The sequence below is a fragment of the Zonotrichia leucophrys genome, chromosome Z (genome assembly GCF_028769735.1).
Source record: "Zonotrichia leucophrys gambelii isolate GWCS_2022_RI chromosome Z, RI_Zleu_2.0, whole genome shotgun sequence".
NCBI lineage: Eukaryota > Metazoa > Chordata > Aves > Passeriformes > Passerellidae > Zonotrichia > Zonotrichia leucophrys.
The window spans coordinates 31,601,617-31,627,042 of NC_088200.1; the positions used below are offsets into that span (position 1 = coordinate 31,601,617).

The 25,426-nt window shown below is 40.4% G+C and overlaps 1 protein-coding gene across 6 annotated transcripts in view; it reads left to right on the plus strand.

Moving 5' to 3' along the window:
• The first annotated feature begins 732 nt into the window (after positions 1-732).
• The window catches only part of KIF2A (kinesin family member 2A), a 57,864-nt gene continuing 33,170 nt past the window's right edge, over positions 733-25,426 (plus strand). For 2 of the 6 annotated variants that reach the window (XM_064736824.1, XM_064736828.1), the window contains exons 1-2: positions 733-1,013; positions 24,512-24,606. In XM_064736824.1, the coding sequence (XP_064592894.1) occupies positions 950-1,013; positions 24,512-24,606 (159 nt within the window). In that variant the 5' untranslated portion in view covers positions 733-949. Of the gene's footprint in view, positions 1,014-1,419; positions 1,527-24,511; positions 24,607-25,426 lie in introns of those variants that run through there. The other 4 variants (XM_064736823.1, XM_064736827.1, XM_064736825.1 and 1 more) reach the window with 3 other exon arrangements.

Consider the following 25,426-nt stretch of genomic DNA (forward strand, 5'->3'; position numbering starts at 1 on the left):
GCCTGGATGGGGACAGCACCTACAGCCTCCCTGGGTAACCATTCCAGTGCCTCACCACTCACAGAATTTCTCTCTAACATCTTACCTAAATTTCCCCTCTTTAAATTTGTACCCATTGTTCCTTGTCCTATTACTACAGTTCCTGACAAAGAGCCCCTCTCCAGCTTCCCTGTAGGCTCCCAAGATGGATGGATGCCGTTGACGGTGTGACCTTCAAAGATTAATGAAATATTCCGAATTGGAAGAGATAGGATTATCTAGTCCAACTGTTAGCCCTGCACATCCTCAGAAACCACACCATGTGCCTTCCTGGGACACAAGAGCCGCTGGCAGGCTGTGGAGCAGGACGACTGCTCCTAAGCTGCTCTGCTGTGCACATGGGAGCCGCATGAGCAGGCAGCAGGTAGATAAAGCTATTACACTAAGGCTCCAGAGCAGCTCGGTCACCATCTGGTGCTGCAGGGGAGTGTGTGTGCTGTGTGTGTGGTGTCAGTGCGTGTGCTGTGTGTGGTGTCACTGTGTGTGCTGTGTGCCGTGTCAGCGCGTGTGCTCCGCGATGAAGGCCGGACCAGCGCCCCAAGGCGCAGCCGGCACTGCGGGCCCGGCCCCGCCCGGCGCCTCGCGGGGTGCCCGCGCCCCCTGCGCGCGCCCGCGGCGAGGGGCGGGGCCAGGAGGCGGGGCGCGCGGGCTGCGGCCGCGCGGCGCCCCCGCCCCCTCCCGCGAGCGGGTGCCACCGTGACGCCGCGGAGGCCGCGCAGGCGCAGCAGCGCCCACAGCGCCTGTTGTATCCGGCCGTTGCCTTTTCTCCGCTCCCCGCCTCCTTCTTCCCGGCCGCCCGTCGCCCCCGCCCAGAGCCGCCGCTGCCTCTGCCGTGCACGGCCTCCTCTCCCTCTCCGCGGTGTGGCCGGCCGGCGACGCCTCCGATCTCCCCCGTGCGCCCCATGAAGCGATGGCAGCGGCCAACTTCGGCAAGATCCAGATAGGGATCTACGTGGAGATCAAGCGCAGCGATGGTGAGCGGGCCGCGGGGGCCGGCGGCCGCGGACACCCTCCCCCCTCTCCCCTCCACCCCACCCCCCCTCGTTCCCCGCATCCCGGCCGGGCGGTGCCGCGCGCGCGGGGCGCGGGGGGCGGGCGGGGCCGCGCGCGCCGGGGCCCATTGTGTGCGCGGGGCCGGGGCGGGGCCACGCCCGGCGCGCGCTGCGGTTGTCAGGGGAGCACGGGCGGGGCCGGGGGGGCCCGGGGGGGACCCGCGGGTGGGGCGGGCGCCGAGCCCGGCGGGGTGGCCTGCGGGGGGGGCGGGGTGGCGTTTCGGACGTGGGTCGGTGGGAGGGGAGCCGAGGAGCTTTTGGCAGGGAGGAAGGAGGGCCTTCGGGCAGGGGATGAGGTGATGGAGAGAGGGAAGGCAGGCAGGCAGGCCGGCAGGCAGGCAGGCCTGCCTGCCTGCCTGCCTGCCTGCCTGCCTGCCTTTCATTTGGGAGAGGTAACTTCTTGTCTGCTCCGGTGCTCTGAAAAATGACACAACGGTAATGCCCTGATAGGAATGCCTTTGGACATTTCCATCACTTGGCAGAAAGCATGATGTTATTATTTCAGATGTTCTTTGTGATTAAAATGTAGGAAGAGTACTTGCTATTTATGCCCGTGAGTTGTAATTTCTCCGTTGGGGATCCAGTGTTTCTCGTCTTGCCCAGCTTCTCCTGGTGGGAGGATGTGTGATGCTGTCTGAAAATACATGTGAATCAAGAAGGCGTGTGTGACAGGTTTGGGGTGCTAACTCTTCCTCTTTGTCTCGGGAGATATTCAAAGCCCACCAGGATGTGTTCTTGTGTAACCTGCTCTAGGTGACCCTGCTTTGGCAGAAGTGTTCAATTAAATGATCTGCAGAAGTCCCTTCCAATATCAACAATTCAGTGGTTCTGCCGTTAGGAGACAACTGACGTGGGAAATTGACTGAATCAATGGCAGGTCACTCATGACTTCAGCTCTTGGATACGAGTTGGGAATATGTAATCTATTTGCAGCATCTCTGAGATCTGTGAAACCTGCTAAACTGGGGTGGGGTTCTGCTGGGATTTTCTGGAAAGGTTTTGTTGTTGCTGCTGTTGCTGTGTGTTTTTGATTTTTGGTTTGTTTTTTTTTTTCCCTCTGGGATCTAGAAGCTTGCTAAAGAGTAAGCAGATGTTTCTAAGGGAAAAGAGATGTGGAGGTCCAAGACTCTGAAGCTCCAGCATGGTTCTGTCATGAGGCAGGAAAAAAGCAGCCAACAAGCCTTATGCAGCTTGTCTTTCTTGTGTTCCATGCTGCAATTCAGCCCTACAATAAAATAATGGTTGGTGTTGGCTGGACCCTGGATTACACCCAGCCCCTCAATTTGTGCCAAATGCCCTGTTTGCCACGTGATGAATCTGATCAGTCTGGCAATTATTTTTTGTAACTCCTGTGCTTCTCTGTCTGGGATTTCAAAAAGCCTCGCAGTAGCATCTTGTAAAACTTTTTCTGATGTCTGTGTGAACTCCTAAGAAAATTACCGTTTGGTTTTGGAAATCATGCCTTTGGAAATTAGGCATGAAAATGCTTTGCTCCTCTTGTTTTCTGCTCTGTAGGGTTGTACAGACTTTTGAATATCAGAAGTGATTTTGGTAGCTCTCAAATAAAATAATACTTCTTTTCATTACTATTAACAGTTTATGTACTTTGCTGCATCACTGAGAAAGGTGATGCAGCACATTAAGTATATTACTCATCAGTAATATGGACTAGGGGGATGTCTTCACAGCAGTTGCTCAAACTGTAGGGTTTTGAGAATTCGTGTTAAATTGGTCCATGTGTGAGCAAGACTGCAGTGTCATAATTAGTGGCAGGTCCTAGTTATTGTGATGTGTCCTTTTTTTTTCTTTGGGACTGGAAGAGATGTCCTGTTCTGACTCAGACTGCTGAAGCTAAGTGTCATTCTCTTCCCATTAAACTGTAGGAGAAACTGTCCTAGGTATGTGGAAAAGAGCATTTTGAGGGATATATGGAAGGACAGCCAGGACTAGATTGCATTGCCTCATAGAAGGCAGTTTATAACCTCAGCTGCGGATCTCCACAGCAGTGGAAATCGGTCTTGTTGCTGATGACAAGGTGAGGGTCTTGCTGCTTGTTCCTCTGTCAGCTGAATTGTTCCTACAGACTCTCTCCCCTCCAGTGTGTCTATTGATTTTTTCCTTCTGATTATTTAATACGTTAATTGATGATTTGATTAACTAAACCCAGTAGAAGACTTTTGGATGTGCTAGTTTTCTGCACAATTAGTGTGTTCCAATAGCTTATGGAGGGATCTGTGACCCCAGCAGTATCAGTATGTAGCAAATATATATAGTCATAGTCCGGATGACATAGAAGTCTTTACACATCATCTTCTGGATCTGCTCTCCCCAGAGCTGTATTCTAGGAAGAATCAGGGCTGTCTGTCATGTCAGCTGCTGTTGGCTGAAAACCATTAAAACTGTTTAGGAAACTTTTGGAGAGCGGAATGTGTTCATATGGGCTTTTCTTTTTACATATTTTCTTGTCTGTAGTGAGTCCGTTCTTAAAACTAAAAATTGTTTTGAGCAGTGGAGATAGGAATTCTTTAAGTTTTTCTTACTTACCTCTTTATTTACTGAATTCAGAGAATAATGGTTTTACTTAGTTAATGGCGTCAGTGAAAAAGTGTGTGGGTTTTTTCATCTATCTGCCAGTAATCTTAAAACATTCTTTGCTGAATACAGAGTTTTATTGATTCCAGAGGACTGTTTTTCCTTAAGTAAAAAGAAAAGCTAAAAGAAATGCATTTTTGGTGAAACGTGATTGTTACAAGTGAGACCAGAACATTCTGGAAAAAATAAGTCACATATTCTGTCATTTTGACAAGTTCTAATTAGCCTGAAGTGAGAGATTTATTGTAGAACTGAATAGAAAATGAATGTGGTACAAAAGAAGGGCATTGTTAGAAGTCATGGCCAAAAGCACACGCAAAGCAGTTTGGATAAGCCCTTGCATTTTCAAGAGCTGATGTTGCAGAGTTGCTTGCTGTTTTTTTCTCAGTGGGTAAATATCCTTATAACTGTTACCTACAGCTGTAGATAGTATTTCCAGTTACTATCTAGTAAATACTGGTTGTTCCAGTGGAATAACTAGTTATGTTCATGTATCATAAAGAGGTACTAAGTGGTCACCTAGTTCAGGTTTTTATAATAACTTCTGATACTGAAATTTACTGCTTGGTTTAATTTATGCACATTGCTTGAAATGTGACTAGTCTGTCTTGGAAATGGGAAGACCTACTTTGTGTTAGTTTGCAAGTTGCTAAGAATGGACTGTTTTTCCACATTTGAAAAATGTGCCTTTTGACATGAAACTTAGGGCATTTAGTAGGAAACCTGAAGGTACCTGCCAGACTCACAGTATTGATCCTGTCCAGAAGATGTCCTTTGTTGAGGTCTGAAGATAGGCATTTTTCTGTTGATGAATTCCCTTTACACAAATAATAATAGCTTGCTGCTTTATGTGTAAACTTACACCTGTATCTGCACTTCCTGTGCATTATGCCATTAATGGTGACAAAGACCTGTATAAGTATTTGCAGAAATAGTCTTTCACATTTTTTTCTCCATAAATGCAGTCTTTTGCTGAAACAAGATAAATCACTTCTGCTCTGCATCCCTTTAGTAGGTTGATGAATTTTTTTCTTTTTCTGACCATTTCCTCCTCTGTCTGTTCCTGTTTTGGCTTTGCATATCTGAAATACTACATAGAAAGGCAGGGAATTTAATTATGTATTTGCTCATTTTGAAAGTGTGATGGGAGAGAGGGAGAGGCAAATACAATTCTGACTTCACTCTGTCGGAAATAACATACAGGCATGAGGAGAAGGGACACTCTAGTAATTAGGAGACTGACTTAAGATTTGACTGAACTTTCAGGAAAGGACAAATGCTGAATTTTTAAGGATTAACCATCAAATGGTGTAAAAAAGAAAGATCATGAATTTATGCCCATGTTTTTCACAATACAAGAATAGGAGAGCTGTCAGTGTTTGAAGAGGAAAACTTGAAATTGTTAAAAGAGGAAAGGACTAGGTAGAGTTACTAGGTACAGTACTAGGAAGATTGTTACCAGAGGAGATTGAATCTAGAAGCATAGCAGAATTTGAAGAAGGATGGTAGGAATATCTAGTTTATAATAAAAACTCAAAGAACTACACCAGGAACTGTAAATACTTTTTCTTTTTCCTGAGTTTGTAGTTTAAATAACCTCTTACTGATGTGAGGTAGGAAGAAATCTTGCCCATGGCTATGATGTTTTTAATTGCCTACTTAAGAATTTTCTTCATTTGTGTCTGGAACAGCTGGAATGGTCATGGTAGGGGATGGTCCATTCCGCCTAAAAACCTCCTGGGAGCTTCTTGCTGCTTAGTCTTCTAAAACATCTTGGTAACTGTTTTCATCTTCAGACAAGTTGTGCTACATTGTAGCAACAATTGGTGCCATACTTTGTTTCTTTAAAACCCAGCTTCTGTGAAATTCTTGTTTCTCAGAGTTGCGAGTTCCATAGCATCCTCTGTGTTCTGGGTAATCTTGTATCTTCGTGTACAACTCCCAGTGGCAAGAATGATTTTATAGCAGGAGAGAAGGTTTAATAATGCTATAAAATTTCTGTTCAGGTTTGAGTAGTCACCCTATTTTACAAGCTCTTGAGGATAGATTTAAATGGTAATGTGTTTTTACTCTTTCCTTTGGTGACATACATCTATTTGTGTTCCCTATGATTAAGGTGTTTGTTACCACATTTAAATCATTTGACTGAATTACCTAATCCCTATGTAATATGTACAGATACAATGTGTCTTTGTACTTCCATAATAGCCAGAATACACCCATGGTTTCAAGTCTGCTGTTGCTAGTCCAGCTATTGGGTCCAACATTTAGGCTTATCTGGTGTAGGTTCTCATTGTTACATCCAAAGTTTCTTGAGATTTTTCCCTCAGAAAATTTGACCAGGAGGATATGTAAAGTTTTCTGTCTCCTTTTTGGAGTCACTTTTTACATCTTCAGCTTTCATTAAGCCATGAATTTTTATTGTAACTCACAGATTCTCAGATATTTATGTAGGCTGTCTGTATTTTGTGGAAATGGCTTTTTCGTAAGATGAATAACAAGAGCTGAGTTCTAGTCTTCAGAGAAATTTCTCATCTTTGTTCTGTGTGTTTAATACAGCATTTTTGGCACTAGTGTCTTTAGTGCTGTATGTGGGAGCTAGGATCACACAGCTTGTATTGCATGTTTTTCCCCCAGTAATGATATTATAGGGGAATCTGTTCTGAATTTAATAGGTAAAGTTATTGTTCTGAGCTCCTATGCTCTCTGATGGCGTGTTGCCTGAGCATAGTGTTGCTCGTCTTTCCTTCTTACGGCTTTATGGATGGAAGACTTCTCTGTGCCGCCATGGCACCAAGTATCTCTTTTCCTCTTGTTAAGGTGGGACAAGACAATAAGTCATGGGGAAGAAGTCATGCTTGACTGAAGAGTAATGTCATTGCAAAAGTATCTCTTTCTGTTTACTCTAGGAAACAAACTAGCCTTTTGAGTTTTTTTTCATACATCCACTTACAGTGGAACAAGATAGAGAAAAGAGTGAGGTATTTACCAGGTGAGCTTTTTTCTTGGAGACAAAATCTGTAGCATATTTATTGTGTTGACCTGTGAAGTGTGGTCAATACAATTTTATTAGGGGTTTTTTTGTTGGTTTTTTTGGTTTTTTTTTTTTGTGTTTGAGGAACAAGTAACAGAATGGAGTAAATTAACTTCATTGCTCTGTTACTATTTAGGTTCCTTGTTTATAAACATCTACTGCCTATATCATAAAGTGGGGTTTTTTTCCCCAGCTTTTCTTCCTGTCTTATATTTTGTTGAGTTATCTTGTCTTCCTCACCATACTGTATGACAGGATTTGGGATCAGGAGGAGAATGCAGTGGTCAACCCATGGTGACCACTAGGTGTGTTCCCTATAATTATTCACTGTGTGTGTATTCCATAGAGGAAAAGAATTCAGTTACTTTTGATGCATTAAAGGTTTATGTTAACTTCAGAATTAAGTTAAATTTCTAATGTGATACAAGAAGTAAGATGTAGAAATTCATAGTAAGAACTACTAAGCAATCTTTACCTTGTCAAGTAGTGAGAATATATACAAAATATAATACGTGGTCAGGCATGGTGGTGTTTGTGATTTAAAATTGAGGAGTTTTTAAGAAGATACTGGATTTTAATAGTCAATTTCTCATTATATGTCTATAGCATAGATAAAACTGTTTAAAGGTGCATATGTTTTCAGTGTGTATTCCCGGATGTAGGACAGAAGATTTTTGTGTAGCTGCAATACATTCTCTGTTATGTCTCTTCATCTATTTCAAAAACACAAAAAAACTTTCAGATAGATGAACAGTTCTTTTTCATTGCTTGAAATCTTGTGTGTGTTTTCCAGATTTACAACTCATGTCTTTTCAGAAGTTTTTTTATGTTTTTGAAGATCCTTCTAACAACTTTTTAAAATATTTGCTTGTAGTTGTACATTTCAAACCTTTAGATTTTACTGTGACTTGGTATTTGGGATTTTATTTAAATTTCTCTTTGTTATGGACTGAATATAGATATAAAACCAGATATTCATACTTATAGTGTTTGGAGCAATTTTTCTTGTGTTTGGGCAGATGTTCCCCTACATATGTAAGACTGTTAAACATTTTTCATAATTAAGTTGGCTGCAGTTAGTTTTGACTACTAGGATGTTTAACCTGAGACGGCTTTTTGCTGCCTGCTGCGCTGGGGTTAGATTTTAGTTGGGTGTCTTGTAGGGAAATGAAGATGGGAGGGCAGGGAACTAAAACTGTGATTTAGATATGTCATTTAGATAGAGGTTGTCTAATGCTGCTATATCCTCAAACCCATTCTGTGTATGTATGGACACATGTGCTGTTTTCTTTTCCTTTCCTAAAAACCTTTATATTGGTTATATTGCTTGTGGGTACAATATTTTAAAATTTTCATTTAAAGAAATGAAACAGTGTGTATTTTCTGTTGTGTTCCAAATACATGTATAGATGGGTGATTGTCATGATTTTGTTACACCTTTGACTTATGTAAACAGATCCTTTGAATTCTGTATTAAGTGTTTAGCCATGAGACAGTGTTGCCTGTGTCGGATAGCCTGGAAACATGCTTTGTTCATATCCCCAAAAGGAATAATGATAAGGTCAATTTTGACCTTAGAACATTCACATACCATTGGTTTGCTGGAAGCCAGTGAATTCATCTGCCATTGTTGAATCTTTCCTGATGTGGAGCCCCCTGTGGAGGTAGAACAGGAGGCTAGATGTTGGTTTCTTGTGCCACCCTTCTCCGTGCCATGGGTAGTAGTTCTCAGGCGGGCGTTACAAAGATGGCATTACCATTTCTGCATTAAAAAAGTGTTCAGCAAAGCTAATTTTGCTGCGTTTGAATTTGGTCATTGCTAAATATATAAAACTAGGGTTTGCATTTGTTAGACGAAAGGCGATAATGCTGTGCGTAAAAATGCACTACCTTTACCTTTCCTTGATAAGAGTATGAATTTATCAGACTATGCTTGTGTGCTTTTTTTAATGTGTGTAGTGCACTGAACCATTTACATGAACACCTCATGTTTAGAAGACTTCTGATAACTCTACTATTACTGTCTAAATTCAGTTATTTCTTGTTGCTAGGAACTCAGTTTTAGAATTTCTTAAAAGGAGTGGGTAATGGCTCTTAAAGACTACTCTGTAAAACTGTGTCTAACCAAAACTTTTAGTGATGGTTTTCAAAAATGTGAGTTATCAATTAAATTTAAGTAAGCCACTTGTTCAGTTTTTCCTTTTGCCTTTTTTTAATTGGATCTTGTTTAGCAACACTAGATCTGATACTATATTTTGACTCTTGAAAGATGGATGAGGGATTTTGTTGCTTTTAAGGCTTGAATGTGGTAGTAGATTTTTTTCTTTTATTCAAATAAACATGCCTTCAGAGTAGCTTAGTTTTTATTTAGTGGCAGTTCTTATTCCATCAGGCATAAGCTGCTTTTATGTTTCCCAGGTTTCTCTAAAGGGGACAATCTGCTGCATTTTCTGCCACTGATGTAACACCAGCACCACGTAAAACTAATTGGACAATCCCAATCAGTAACAAAGTGACTTGTAGATAACAAAAAGTCTTTTACTGTGTTTTCATTTTTAGGAGTGTGTGGTAATTCTGTTCACCTAGTAGAATGTTGTTTACTTCAAGTTATCAGAAATCTCATTAAAGCTGTGCCAAGTTTTTTAAGTTTGATGTTCTCTTGGCTCTCATCAGGCACTTCTAGATTTGTGTAATCCCAGGTATCAGAAGTGTAATTTTTGTCTTTTAATTATAGAATTGTGTATTTAGGAATTGCCTTCAGTGGACAAGTACACTGGATGTGTGGGTGGAGAGAGATGCACAGTGGTCTTTGTCTAAAACTTTCTCTTTAGAAGTGTGATGTGGCACATACTTGTGCCGTTGCAGAGTATGGCTGTAGAAATTTTATTGCACAGGGCTGCACATTTTGCGGTCACTAAAATGTGTTACTTCTATTCTGTGGCTAAACTACATAGGGAGTTTGAGGAGGATTTCCTGCTGATCTGTAGAAGTGTTTGCACAACTGATCTGTAGAAGTGTTTCATTTATAGAGATGCAGGAATGCATAGTGATGTGCTAATGAGGATCTCTGGCTGTAGGAAGAGGGCAGTGGAAATAAATTCAGCTTGAAAAGCACATAAACATGTAGGTTTTTGAATACTGAAAATTTCTAATTCCACTTTGGCTTATGTTTTCTTGTACTTCTGTATTTTTATTATTTGAACTTTTTTGTAAATTTTGGCATTTTAGTACAATAGAAATTCAGGTGGTGATTAATAGTGTCAATATTTTAATCATGATCAGAGGATTTTTAAGTTATGATAAGCTTTCATCAAACACAGAAGAATTAAAATACTTCTTAATGTTTTTCTTGTTGGTTTGAACTTCTAGAATCTTGTTAAGCTAAAATACAAGCTTTAAATTTGCATGTGAATGAACTCTTCTCACCTTTGAACTGGAGCAACATTTGGCAGCTCAGTAACGGTATTAAGTATGAATTAAGTAACGGTATATATATTCTTACTAAATACAATTTTGTGAAGGGAAAAAGACTGTGATGGGATGGTGTTGTCATTGTAGTGCAAGAGTTCTATTGTCATTACATTGCAAGGGTTCCATATTGCTATAGTTTCACACCTCCTTGATGTTTCTTGTAGGAAGCTCCTCTAAGCACTGACTCTTCCTTGTCCTTGCAGTAGCCAACTGACTCCAGAACCTACCAGTCCGCTCTTTTATAACACGCTTCTTATTGGCTACAGGTGTGGCCTGTTAACATCATGCCTGCTCCTAATCTTTAGTAATTGGTTCAGCTGCAGCTCTTAAGGGGATAAGATTACATTCTGTACCACCTTCATTTACCCATATGGTATCGCCTTAGAGGATGAGTCATGAAAAGCAAAGGGTGCCATTTTGAAAATATCTGTAGAAGATGCTGTTAAAAATTTTCTGTATGATGCAGGAAGCTGTTGCTTTTAGGCAGGTATGGTTAGCTTTAGAGAAAGTAGAGAAAATCTTCCAAAGGAGGTCTTGGCCATTTATTCAAACAATAAAATTCATTTTTCAAATAAAATGGAAAAGGAGGAAAGAGAGAGAGAAGACTTGCCAAGTCACGTGAATCTTTTGCAGATGATATTCACCAAGTTAGTTTAATCCACCACAATCTTAAATCCTGTTACTAAACAAATTTCAACAGCCACTAAACCAAAATGCTGTTTGAAAGACTGTCAAGGTTTAATACCAGCCAGCAACTAAGTACCACTTTTTGACTGAGCTGTTTGCTCAGTCCACACACCTCTACCCGTGGTGGGTGGGGAGGAGAATTAAAGAACAAAAAACAAATTAAAACCTGTAGGTTGAAAAAAGAGTTTAATGTTTGAGTAATAATAATAATAGTAGTAGTGATAAAATTAGTAAGGTAATTGTAATGAAAAGGGAGAACAATAAGAGAGAGAGAAACAAAATGTCAAAAAAGACAAGTGATGCACAGAACAAGGTCTCACCACCTGCCGACCAATATGCAGTCTGTCCCTGTGCAGCGAATTGGACCCCCCCAGCCAATTTACACCAGTTTACACCAGGTATGGAGTGACAGGATCATAGAATGATTTGCGTTGAAAAGGACCCAAAAGTTATCCCCTACCACCATGTCATTACCCCTGCCATGGGTCTTTCACTAGACCTGGTTGCTCAGAACCCTATCCAGTCTGGCCTTGAAAGCTTCCAGGGATGGGGCGTTCACAGCTTCTCTCAACAACCATTTCCAGTGCCTCACCACCCTCACAACAAAGAATTTTTCTGAATATCCAGTATAAACCTACTCTCTATGAGTCAAAGACTGTTACCCTAGTCCTATCCCTACCTGCTATTGTATAAATATGGAATATGCCTTTAGCTAGTTCAGGTTAACATTCCTGGTTACGCTTCCTCCCAGGTTCTTGTCACCTACTCACTGGCATGGGACATGAATATGTCCTTCATTTGGGGTAAGCGCTAATGCGTAACAACCAAAGCACGAGTGTGTTACCAACATTATTCTCTTACTATGTCAAAAACACAGCAGTATACTGGCTGCTAGGAAGAATGATAACTATCTGAGTCAGTGCCATACCAGGACATACCTGAACTGAATCTAAGTTTGCTTACATGTCAGAAATGTAAGGAAATTGATACATAACACAGAGGGTCTGGATCTGTAGAAGTTTATGAAGTATTCTGAGAGTAACTTTGAGAAGCAGCTTTAGAAGTTTATAGAAGCTGCCTGCAAAATTGTTCAGTGGTTTCCAAAGAAGACTAAATGCACAAAAATATGTCAAATTATATTCAGTTTTACAAAACTATTAAAAAACCCACGAACATATAAGATACTGAACTATTCCTGCAAAGTGTTTACAAGTTATGAACTCATTGGACAGGTAGAAATGTTATCAGGAATTGAATGGAAGCTTTCACGTATGCAGCATCAGTAAAAGAAAAATTTGCTAGAGGACAGCAAATATAGTCCTGTTATACATTGATGTCTTGTTCTCATTTGAATAAAGTTTGCATTGCTGTTTAATCTTTCTTAAATATGAGAACTGGAGGGGGTTGGTGTGGGCTATGGAAGGCACTGGCAGGTGCTGGAAAACTTTGCAGGAGTTTTGGAAATTGATAATTATAATTGTTTCATTTTGGGGATTTTTTACACTTTAAAAGGGATATTGATGTGTGAATATGTAACCAAATTTTTCTTTATGAAAGGTGAATGAAAACTTTTCCCTTTTCTCCTTATAAGACTTACTGAAATTGGAGAAAGCTGGGTTCTTTTAAACTCTTCTGAAGTATCTTTGCTTTTTGGGGAGGTTCTTCAGTCTCCTTACCACTTATGGTACTTGCAGTAAGCTCACCACCTCTATATGAAGTACACTAGTGAATCAGATGGGTGGTTCATCTAGCCCAGCAACCAGGGGCTATTTAGGGAAGCACATCAGCTTTGTCTCTTTCTGAAGTCTTTGTCTTCCTTCACTATGCAGAATTCTATCTAGGATGTTAGAAGTACAACTTTCCCTAGTTCAAGCAATTTATAGACCAGTTGTCTGTGTATTTATTGAATACCTTTTTGACCCGACTTATACTGCTTGACTCTTGCAGACACAAGATCAAGAAGTTCCCTGTTTTCTGTGTACAGAAATACACTACCACTTTCATCTGTCTGTAACCTATGCCTTAAGAGACCACTCCCAGCTTTAGTGTTGAAGCATTTGGTCCTTAATAGTTTTCACTCATTTTGTTTGTAAAGCGCAACCAAGTCCACCCTCCGTGTTCTCCTTAAAAGTGAGCAGTCTTTACCTGCTTAGTATCCTCTTTCTCTTTGTTTTCTTAGCTGTCCTTCCCTTAACATCCTCTAATTCCACTACGTATTTTTTTTTGGTGTGCCATTGTACTTGAGATGTGGGTGTACCAAACTCTTATTTATATTTTGAAAAGGATACTTGCTTTTAAGTTTCAACAGCTTTTTTTTTGTCATTGCAGGTGCATGTTTAGGCAACGATGTTTTGAGAGAGCTGTGTCAACTAAAGGATCTCTAGAGCTATAACTTCTAGTTCCAGATTCAGCATTATAAAGCTGTAATTGAGATTTCTCTGGATGTGTTATCTTTCCTTTAGCATTTGTCTTTGATTGAAAGACAAGTATCTGCTAAGGAGAGCAGGAGCCTCCCTTGGAATGGAAAACATGACCTCCCTTCCCTCCAAATTATTATAACTTTGAAATGAAAGAGCTTTCAGGCAAAGACATGAAAAAAGAATTAACAGTTCTTTACTAGTGTGTGTATGTATAACAAGGCGAAGAAACAACAACAACAGCAGCAAGAACAAACAAGAACAGGAAACCCAACAAAGTCTCTGCGCTCTTTAGGCACTCCCCTTTTAATGCAGTTCCGATCCCAGCCAGCAGGGGCACTGCTGGCTCTTGGCGGGGCAGGGCAGGCGATGACTCCCCCGGGGCTGCAGGGGGCGCTGTGCCGCGGCTCCAGCTGGCTCCCTCACGTTGTAATGGCAGATGCAGGCGGCGGAAGGGATGGGAAGGCGCTTCCTTTACAAACCCCCAGTGGCAGCCTGTCCCAGTGCCCATCCGGATAGTGAAAGGAGCTGCAGCAGGAACCTTGGAGCGGTGATTGGAACGCAGGGGGGGCTCACCCTGGGCTCACCCAGCAGAAACTCTGCAGTTGCAGCTGGAGCCACTGTGCATCCCAGCAGGCAAGGGGTGTGTGGCTACAGTGTAGTGGAAAACTGGGAGCAGTGGCAGGAGAACTGGATAGAGGCAGCCTGACTCTAGAACAGGGCAGGGAGAAGGGTTTGGGGATCCTGGGATTTCCCCTGAGGCACCCCAGCAGATGGTGAAGAATCCTTGTTTTCCAGTAAGGCAGGGTTCCAATAATGTCCAGTTCAGTGGCTGCTCTCATGCGCAAAGGCTCACCCACAGCACAAGAAGCAGGGCAGGGCTGGGCTCCGGCAGCAGCAGCGAGTTCCCACGCCGAGCAGCAGCTCAATCGTCGCCTTCTGAGGCCAAGAGACCAAGGCACCTACCTAGGAGCTGTGCCTAGTCCCTTTTCCCACAGCCCAATTCTCACTGTATCTCTGCTCCTTGGAGAGAAAGTAGTTACTTCTTTTGTCTCTCTTAAGTACTGATCATTAGTGTTAGCAACAAAAATGGAAGAAAATTCCTTTAGAGAAAGAATACAAAAGGAAGAAATCCTAAACCCCAACAGTGTTGAAGCTCATCTGCCATTTTTCTGTACTCCTGTATATTTGGGGTGACTCTTTTGGAGTCATCTAACTACCCAGAAAGTTGTCTTGTCAAAGGATCAGATGGCAAATTCAATATAATGTAGTGTTACTAAACACCAGGCTCAAGATGTTCTGTAAGTTTGTAGCTAGTGTTGTGACAGCCCCATATAATAAAAGAAAACATGCTTCTCTTTTGGGATGCCCTGCTTCATTCCTTGTTTGCATGCAATCTCCTTGTACAGAGGAATAAAATATTTCACAATTTGCAGTGTTCTGGCCATGAGTTTATCTTGTACCTCATTTTAGTCTAATGTCCTGGTACCATGATAATTCTCAATGCATGTGTCCTAGTTCACTTCCAGCCTCCCATCTGGAATGAACCTAATGACCTGCCTCCTAGAGAAAACCTGAACTCCTGTGTCTGATTCTTGAGGAGAGGCCTGAATTGCATCATTTTGTCTGTCACTGCTTGGGTAATCTTTTATTTTGGTAAGCATCATGCTTTCATATTGTTGTGCATGTGCGTGGACATACAGCACATGCACCTAGCCATGCTCTTGAAGGCATCGTTGTTGGAGGTTGAATGCAGTGTTCTTTTTTTTATGTAAGTCAAGGTAAATTATGAGGTCTTGATACTCTGTGTATCCATATAGATACCATTTGGGACCACGAGTGCGTCTGTAACAAGGATTCAGCTCATATAGTAAATGGACTTTGGACACATATCTTTGATCCTATTTACTTTCTTTTGCTGTGCTTTAGTTGACACAAAATTCCTTTTGGATGAAATGTAACTGGAGGGTATGTGCAAGAAAAGTGCATGATGCACACTGGCAAAGGGTATTCAGACTGTGGTTCTGGGCCAGTCCTGTGCAAAGCACACAGTATGAACGGCTGATCCCAAGCACCACCAGCTTTGGTCTGCAGACCTGTCTGTGCCTGGTGTAGTAGTGTGCTACAGGCACAACTGAGGGACCTGAGCTGAGCACTAAAGTGCTGTACATCCAAGCAGTATGCCATGTAAGATACTGGTTCAGGCAGCTGTGAACATGAGCCAACACCATACCAGTTGTCTTAGGTTTTCTCTCCACACTGTGGTCTGAAAGAAAGGCACAGAATTGATTTTCAGGACATTTTCTCTTACATCCTAGTTCTGTCTGATACTTGAGAATGAAGATGTTGGTCATGGGTTATGCCATGCTTCAGTAAGACCATGGCACAATCTACCTTGACAGCAAATGCTAGATGCTTGTCTGAGTTCCTTCCCCTCTCCACAAATAGAAAAACTGTTGTGGTACCCCAACAACAAAACCAGCATAACTGAATAAAAAGATTTTAGGCCATGGAGCAACTGGTGATTGCATTAATATCAATTTCAGATGAGATTACAGCTCATTCTGCTTGATCTTGCCCTAAAGTAGATGGAAAAATTACAAATTAAATAGAATCATTCATACAGTAATGTGCAATACCTTGACTAAAATTAGTAGCAAGCAGTGGAGGACAGATTCTGAAGTGCTTCTAGTCTCTGTGTCCCAAACTAGTGTGATAGAGATGAAGCAGGTTAGCATGATGTTGAATCCTGGAGCTGAGTGTGTGGCGACCTGAGTTTGTCCCTGCCAGAGCGTCAGGATAGGAGAGACTTTATGCAGCACTGCCAGTATTGACCATTTTGTGAAGGTAAGCCATAAGTTTCTCTGAATTTAATAAACTGTGTAGTAGACTATGAAAAATGATTCAGATGAAGTTTAACACAAGAAAGGTAAGGTGCTTAAGACAGGTGATGATAGTTTACATAGTAATTTTTAACTAACAATATAACTCCTGGGATCAGTTTTGGGACTGGATGGCTAGTTTTTCCCATACATTAAAGTTATTAATTCCTGGTCATAACACAGAAAGTAACACTGCTTTTGGGAAGCTTCATTACTTCACTAGAGTGTGATTATCATGTATGTGGAGATGTATGTTGTGTCAGAACATTAAGAGGTATTTGACCTTATCAAAACTACAACAGAAGAGTGAATAGAGAAGATAATACAGTGCAGGAAGCACTGCAGGATTCTGTCACCATGTGCTCATCCGCACAATGGATGTTCCACCCTTTAACCCTTTACCCCCTCCCAAACTCATGTCAATTGACTCCTTCTTTGCTTCCAGTGGCAGAGATCATATTCTTACATCTTCACTTGAGGCCAGGTTTTGCCATAGTAAAAAGCCAACCCTCCCAAATGCCCTGACTACCCAGGCCATCCTGTGATAACAGTGTAAGGAGGGGGGACATAACTGTACATCCATAAAACTTCTCTTAACATATACTTAATATTTGCCCTTCAACTGTGAGAATCAACCGTCACATTACTCATCTATGACAGAGGTGTAGAGCAAAACAACTGGGGTAAAAGTGGCACAAAGTTAACATCCTATTGCTACAGATTAAGAGACCATAAAATGTAAATGATAGGTGCAAAACCTTCATATTCTTGCTAGTCACAAAGTAAGTGTGGGCAGGGTGAACTGCCAAGAAGAAAAGTAAGTGCCATTTCAGAACTGATGTTATTGGGGTATGAGTGCTCCTGTAGAAAGTGATCTGGAGTGTCAGGGGTATTTCATCTTTTGGTTGATGGTGTTGGAAAAGCAGATACTCTTAAAAGACAGAAACAGGTAGAGATAGGGCTTGTACAGGTGTGTTTGTATAAGCCATAAAATAGAGCATAGAGTACTAAATGACTGTGAACACGTGAAATCTTTAAAAAAGTTTATATATATTGACATCAAAGTGCTAGTTTTCAAATATTTCAAAGTGAATTTTTTTTGGTTTATTGAAAATTTTCTGGGGTACTTATAACAGCATGTATTAGATATGACTTGAAAGCATTTCCTTCCAAATAATTTTTTCTGTGGGTAAGTTAGTAAGCTGAGAGCTCACCTACTCTTAAAAATGATAGTATTACTGGCATGATACAGCTGAGATACCTTGATGGTAAGTATCAAGGTATCAGTGCATCTGTTGGCATAATAATAGGACACTTTGTTATGAATTGAGCTGCCTTAGTAACATGTATCTTGTTTATTAAGATGCTTCTCTTTGACTAGCACCTCCAGAGGCAGTACGTAGTGCGAACTCCCCAGTGCCACCATGGTCAGATGATATTGAAAACCTTTTGTGAAGCCAATGATTTCACTGCCATTGATTTCACTGGCAGTTAAAGCTTCTAAAGCAAATAAAGACAAGATGTTTTAAGCAGAGGTTTTTAATGTAAAATAAAGCCCTTTGAAATCTGCTTAAAAGGATATTAACACCCTCCCCCAAAAGAAACTGGACCTGCCTTGAAGGGAAATAAAAAACAAAGTGTTCCTTTAACTGGTGAAACCACAGAAAACTTGTTTTGAGCGTAAAGGGAAACTTTAGAGATCGGCCTGCAAAATGAAGTGTCAGCAGAAAAACCAACCAAATCAGAACATGACAAGACTGGAGATAGAAAATTATTAGAGAAGCAAAGACCATGACAGCAATGTGGGGATGCAGCTCTTGGTAACTTTTTTAGAGGAGGTGCTTCAGTGTAGATAGCTAACAAGCTCTGCTAGGCTGAACACACTCAGTTGTGATTTAGTGATTCATAGTGGTGTGGCTTGTTAGTGTTGAATGGATGGAAAACCAAAAAGTCACTTATGTCCTGCTTGCTGTATGAGGAACATTAAATGTACTGTTTGTATTTTGAAGCTAAATGTTGTACACAGCTCAGTCACATGTCTGTGTGTTGTTTATTTCTCCCCTCCTCATTTCTTTGCTGACTGTCGGCAATATCTGTGAACTCTGTTTTTGTAAAGCACTATTTTTGATTAGTACTTGCACAGAAATTACGTACATACCTAGCTTGGGATATTTCTGAGTTTGGTAGGTTTTTATGTAGGGACAAAGATTAATTTAGATTTTAATTTAAAGCTGGAACATACAGGCAGAAGTGGGAAACGTAATTTGGGTAATATTACTTTCTGTTCTCAAAATCCCTGTCTCTTACATTGTAGATGTTTGCAGAGATGATAAGGTATGGTTGTAACACATGTATGAAGAACTTGAGTATTGCTGGGATAATTTAGATAATACAACAAAATTAGTTGGTAGCAGCTAGGGATGATTCACAAAAACAAATATTAAGATATGTATTTAATGAAGTTATATCTTAATTTTAGTATTTAAGTTCTTAAATACTAAAATTATATATATATGTATATATATATATAAAACTTTAGAAATATTGTAGGGACTGTGTATATTTAGTGTCCATTTGATGCTGTGATAACACTGTAACTAAGGTAACAGACAAGACAATAGGAAAGGCTGGCAGAGCTGAAATAAATTTGTATGATTTAAGAAAACAAGTGGTATAAAAGTAGTAGATAAAATGAAAATAAAATACGATATCCACTGATTTGTGGATGAATGAAACTTCAAAACAAAATAAAATCGAATACATTTGGTGTTATGGAGCAAGTAGCATCCGTCAGCAGTAACTACTGGTTTTTCCTTGAGGGATGAGCAGCAGGACTCTCTGTGTAGTGCAGGGAGGCTATGACAAATGATGATTTGTGTGAATAGGGATGTCCCCGTAGTTGACACTGATGGAGACACCAAACCAGGAATTCTCTTTTTCCTTGGGATTCTTTCCTTAAAGTTTGCTACAGCATTATTTGGTGAGGTTTTTTGCCTCCTTGAGCTCTGTGAGAGCAGGAAAGCTCTTCCACCAGCGTTGCCAGGAACTGGAACTTGTAGCACAGAAGATCATTTTCTGGACTACAGTAATTCCGTCTGGTATGTGCTGCTTCTGTATTTGTAGCCTCATGCTTCTCTGAATTTTTTTTTTAATATGTATTTAACTTGGAGTTAACAGTACTTATAAGAAAATAAAGTAAATTGTACTTTTTACAATTTTAATTTTTGATTATCAGTTCACAGAGGGTGAAGGTCAGTCATGTCCAGGTGTCTCTTGATGAGGTAACATTCACATTAGTCACTCAGGAACATGAATAGGAAAATCACAGTAATTTCACAAATGTGTATTATAATCTTTTAAGGCATGAGTAGCTTCTGTTGCAGTGGTCATCCTCAGCAAGACTGTAGTAGGTGTGAAATTGTAGTATATTTTTGCATTCACCTAATCTGTTGATGCACTTAAAAAAGCTACATGTTTGGCTGATGGCCCACTGCCAGAGCTAATATAACATGTTAGTGCTCCTGAAGATGTGGCAAATACAAGCAATGTAAGGTGACCAAGTCCCAAGTCAAGGTGGGGTCTGTTAACATTGCTACATCTGGGTCCTGCTAAAGATAGTGTCCTGTGTTGGGGCTGCCAAGACTTGAACTATATGATGGTCATAATGTAACACTGCAGGGCATGGTCCTCCTACTGTTTTTTGGGGTGGAATGAGAGGATCATAGTTGAAATTGTCTGCTCTGTAGCCCAATACAGAGCCTGTAATTTTTAATTATTACAGCTCAAAGCTGTTTCTAAGATTTCGTAAAGCTTGTGCATGAGATGTGTGAGTACAGTGTTTTTTGGGGCAGACACTTCAGTTATGTGGGCGGGTGGGGAAATAGAGCTGTAGTCCAACTCTATTTCTTGGGAAAATACAGAGGAGTTTGTCACATGTCAGCCACAGCTGTAGTCCAGACTGCAATTTAGACACCAACCCATATTTCAGACTGATAACTTATGTCTCTGAAAAATAGTAGGGAGATGAAAGGGCCGTGGGTTTATTACTCTGATTGATCTCTGCTTCAAAATTGTGGTGGTTTGGAGAAGCTTGGTAGGTAGAAAATGTTTTCTTTCCTTAGAGGGAAGAATCTAAGTACATTTGGTATTTGCAATGAGCTGGCACTACTAGCTAGGCTAAGGATTAATTAAAATGTTTGATTTAGCTCTGGTTATTTGCTTTCACTGCTCTTCATGAACCTTTTTGTGCACCATTAGCTGCCATAAGAACTTTCCCAATAGAGAAGATTTATATTGTATGTTTGCAGATCAGATCAGTATGCTTGCTTCCTTCTGTTCGTCAAATGTTTATCAGGTGGCTAGGAAGAAAGGGAATGGGAAATTGATGTTTTTCACTTGACTGGAGTGAGAATATTCTAATGTCTGTGTATTTAAGGTAATTGTAAAGTGTTGGCATTCCACGTTTTTCTCTTCTACTGCTGTACTGGCAGCAGTATTTTCTGGTTGCTAGAGATTAGCCAGATGTCATGTGCTGTATGACAGAACTTACCCAAATAATTGTTTTTTCAAATAACTTCTCCATTAGTTTTGAGACTCGTAGAATCATAGCGTATGCTGAGTTATAAGGGACCTGTCAGGATTATCTAGTCCCACCTCCTGGCCCTGACAAGGGACATACGACAAGAGTCATAGCATGTGCCTGAGAATGTTGTCCAAACACAAACTCAGACAGACTTGTTAGTGTGACAGGGAGCCCTACAGAAATGGAACAACTTTCAGAAAAAGAAAGTTGGTTGTGGTCTGAATTCTAATCATGTGAGGAGAGGCACTAGAAATTAAGGAAATGCCAAGTGAAGAGTTGTTGTATCAGCTCTACTTCTCTTGGTTTTAAGGTGCATCTTCTTGAATTACTTGTTATTTCTTCAGCTTATAATGCTGGTTCATGTTTACATGGACATGCTTATATGTCAAATTTTGATACCAGCTCTTAAAATGCACCAGAAATTAGGGTTGTTGCATTGAAACACTCTCTGCCCGTTGGCTCCTACATGTTAGCATTTGTAACTTGGTCTTGCTTTATATGCTAGACGAGGTTTATGCCAGCCTAATTGGTTGCTGGCATTCCTGAATTTCCCAGCTGCTGTATTCAGCTGTGTACTAGAAAAATATAATGGAATACTGTTTCCAGAGAGCAAGAGGCAATTGTAAAAATGTAAATGCTTTATCTGACACTTCAATAACATGTAAACTTTTAGTAACACAAAGAATTTTTAGGAACAAATTGTATGAGTACATTGTAAATGCCAGTGTAAATACTGTAGTGAACATTATCTGTTTAAACTCAGAGTATTTAGAAGATGGACATAACTTTTATTTTTGTTAATATGTGAGTTTTTATGGGTATTTTTCAGCCCTGACTTTTTTGGCCAGGAAAGGGATGAAATCTGGCACAGAGATGGAAGATTTATTGTGATTCTTTTGTTATGGCGTGCTGGCTTACTGTGTTTGTTAGAGTGTGGGGTATTTTCTGTTCATTCATCAGCCTGCTTTTATCTCTTCTCACTCGTTATGGCAAAAAACATGAAACCTTTTTTAAGTATTACTTGTTCTCTGTCAAAAGTAACAGAGCACAGAAACACATAGTAGGACTTACATGGTGGCTCTGTGATTATTTGCAAGCTGAAAAGTCAGTGACAGTGTCACAGGTTTCAGCTGTGAATAGTGTTTTTCTTCAAAATTTTAAAAATCTGGTAATGTACTAAGTATTATTGGAATACTGTATCAAATATGTTCTACTAAACAGATGTTTTTCATACATTGTATTTTGTTGCAGACAGGTAAAAGATGTTATAAAAGAAAGGTCTTTTAAGATATGGATTAGGCTCTGCTGCTTCAGCTAACAACAGCTTGCAAATTCCCAGGCAAAGCAATCTAGGGAATGAGAGTTCATTAACACCACAAACCATTTGTGGGTGAAAAACAAGGGCACCTGTAATAATAGGGGATCTGTCTCATGAGAATCAGTAGAAAAAGTATGTAAACTACTTAAAAATACAGAAGTTTGATAGATATTCAAAATACCATGTACTGACGAATGAACTAATTGTGAGTTGTTGTTATTATATTGTTGTTGTTGTGTTATATTGTCAGGCAATAAGAGCTGACACAGTGCTTTCTGATAATCCTATAAAATATGACCTATACAATAAAGATGGGGCTTTTCCTGCATGAAGAAAATGGAGTCTCAGCTGACTTATTACAACAGTTTTTCTCTTGGTTCTGAATTGACATCTGGGTCAGGCCTTAAAAAAGAAGCAGAAGATTATACCAAAGTAAGCTTTAATTCCTACTTCCCAGAGTTTTGTGTCCTTGCAGCCCGGTCTCAGCACACTCTTTACAGAAGAGGCTGGAATGGCATTAGTACAGGAAGATAGCAGCTTCTGTTGCTACTTTGCTGAAGGACCAGACAGCTCATTGAAACAGTTGTACAACAGTGTTTTTGCACAAAATTAAGTCCCTAGAGGTTGTTAAATGCTGAATATTAATGGAGAGGTGTATTTAGGATGGTGAGAATGGTGCTCAGGAAGCCCAAATGGAAGGGTTTGTTCAGAAAAAGCATGGGTCAGGGAAATAAAAACAAGAGAATGCCAGAGGACAGAAACTAAGTGAAGCAAAAAGGGGAGGCTTTTTATTTAGAATGTAAAAAAACTACTTAACTTGCTTTATTGTGGGAGCGACTGTTGTGCTTTGGGCCAAGAGAAGAGTGGAGGCTGTAAATGCATGTGTAACGTGTGCTGCCAGTGAGGAGAGTGCTGCAGAGGTGAGGGCGATGCTGCCCAGGGCTGCCGACTGCTCTGCAAGTTCCTGAGTGCTGCACCTCACCTGAGCTGCAGCTAGTCTCTTCCTCCACACGCTGTGAGACAGTACAGGGATTTGCTGTTACCTTCTGTGATGCTTGCCTGTCTTCTCCCTTCTTACTAAATCTTAACTAGATGTGAATATTTAGGCAGCCTTTGTAATACAAGTATTAAAGGTATACATTTGTGACTCTCACTGTTAGCTGAGATAATTTGGGATATTATTCAAGGTTTTGCTTTCATTCTGTCCCTCTGCAGGCCCTAGAAGGCTTAGACTGTAAAAATCCTTTTTTTTTTTAATTTGGAAAACTGTTAGATTGTGACTGAAGTGGCTAAAACAAAAAGCTGAAACAATCAATGGAGCAGAAAACTAAAAGGGGTTTGTGGGGCGAATAGCTTTAGAAAAGAAGAAAAAGTGCAAGGCAGAGAAGGCCCAGACTGATGCATCTGTGCTGATTGTACTGCGTTTTACCCTGAACAAGTGCCTAGCAGCAGCAGCAGCAACAATGTATGCTCAACTGCTCCAGGACCATCACTCATGCTTTGGGAGCTGCACGTAGTCCTAGGGGGTGGCTCATGGCAGATGGAGCAAAGGATTACTTCTGCATAGTATGGGCATCATTACAGGAGGGTGTGCGAGGAGCAGAAGATTTGGATTTGTGTTGTTTAGAAACCTCAGTTCTTGGTACTTGAGGGCAAAGCACAGATGTGAAATCAATGTGACACTTGGGTCTTGATCCTTTTGCATCTGTGCATGGCTGTCCTGCTCTTCCAGTTGCTCTTCTGTACTGTGCATAGGAAAGAGGCCATAAAAAATTGCAGTGTACTATATATTTTAGAAGAAAAATCCTTATTACTACTGAAGGTTTACTGGTTTTATCTTACTTTGTGGGGACTTGCTTCCTTTGGGTCTTGCAGATCTTAAGCTCAGCAATCTGTGTAAGTAGCTCTTTTTAAAATAATGGTTTATGTTGTTCCAGGCAGTTTAATTTTCGTTGGAATACCACCTAATTGTTGCCTATAAAAAATGAGTATCAGAACAATTTCAAAGGGATTAATTTCAGTGTTGAGATGTCTGATGTTGTATCAGTCTAGAAGGAGGGACAAACGAGCCTTTGTGAAGGGCACCTAAGGGACCTTTAGCACCTGTCAGAATCTTCTGGTATTGGAGTTTTCTGTTCTTGAGGACAGAGAGTCTGAGTGGTGTGGCTTTCCTGAGAGGTTCTGTTTACTTACCACTGGATTTTCTGTTGATTGTGATTGGTGTTGACTGTCCCATTACAGGCTCTACTTGTGGATCAGGTCTGAGCCACTTCACACTGTGTGGCCTACAACTGCCTTCTATTTATCACATTTTTTTTAACCATCTTCTTCCTACCTCTCTTTATATGACTAAGTGCAGGAATGAAAATATATTCCGGAAATTTTTTCCACCAGATCATTTCCGTCAATAAATGATCACCTTGTGTTTGCTTTCTAGGCCGAATTCACCAAGCTATGGTAACATCTCTAAATGAAGATAATGAAAGTGTAACTGTTGAATGGATTGAAAATGGGGATACTAAAGGGAAAGAGGTAAGCTCATTTATTTAGGACTTTAAAACAAATGTGTAATCTATGTGAATATTACTTGGAATTTGTGCTGGAAACAAAAATGAGACATAAATCTTAATTTACTTCATGATTCTTTGCTTACAGACTGTTTTGTGCAGAAAGTGTTGAGCACATTGTTTTCTGTTGTAAATTTGAATTCCTGAGCTGTGTGTCAGAGCTTTTAGACAGATGTTTGCATCTATTGATTTTGAACCGGAGTACAAAGGCTGACTTTGTTATCCAGTGTTTACAAGTAGAAAAATAAAATTTTTAAGAGAGAGAATGGCACACAATTCAGACAGGAAACTAGTAGGAGAGCTAAACTAGAAATTTTCTTGTCTTTATATTATTGAGGAATTTAACCGCCAGTTTGTTTGCTTATTCACTTATTCTTTGCAGCAATTTTCCAGACTTGCCTTCCTTATGAAACTGTGTCTTTTTGTGTAACACTTTCCAACTGCATCTTCCTTTAAATTTTGGACCATGTTAGCCAGTTTAAGTTTGGAGAAGCATATCAGAAGTAATTGTACTTTCCACTTCACTGATTTTGTGAAAACACAGGGAAAAAAAAGCCATGAGAAAGTCCCGAAGATTTCATCAGCTGAAGACACACAGAATTTATACAGCACTGAGGTCTTTGAAAGCTTCAGCAAAGAGAAACAGAAGTCTATAGAGACCAAAGCTCATCAACATTTTTACAAAATCATAATTTTATGATCCTGCTCCTCTTCCCTTACATTTTACAGCAGGTTGAATGACAGTCAGTAATACTTTAAAAAAAAAACAAACCCATGATAAATTT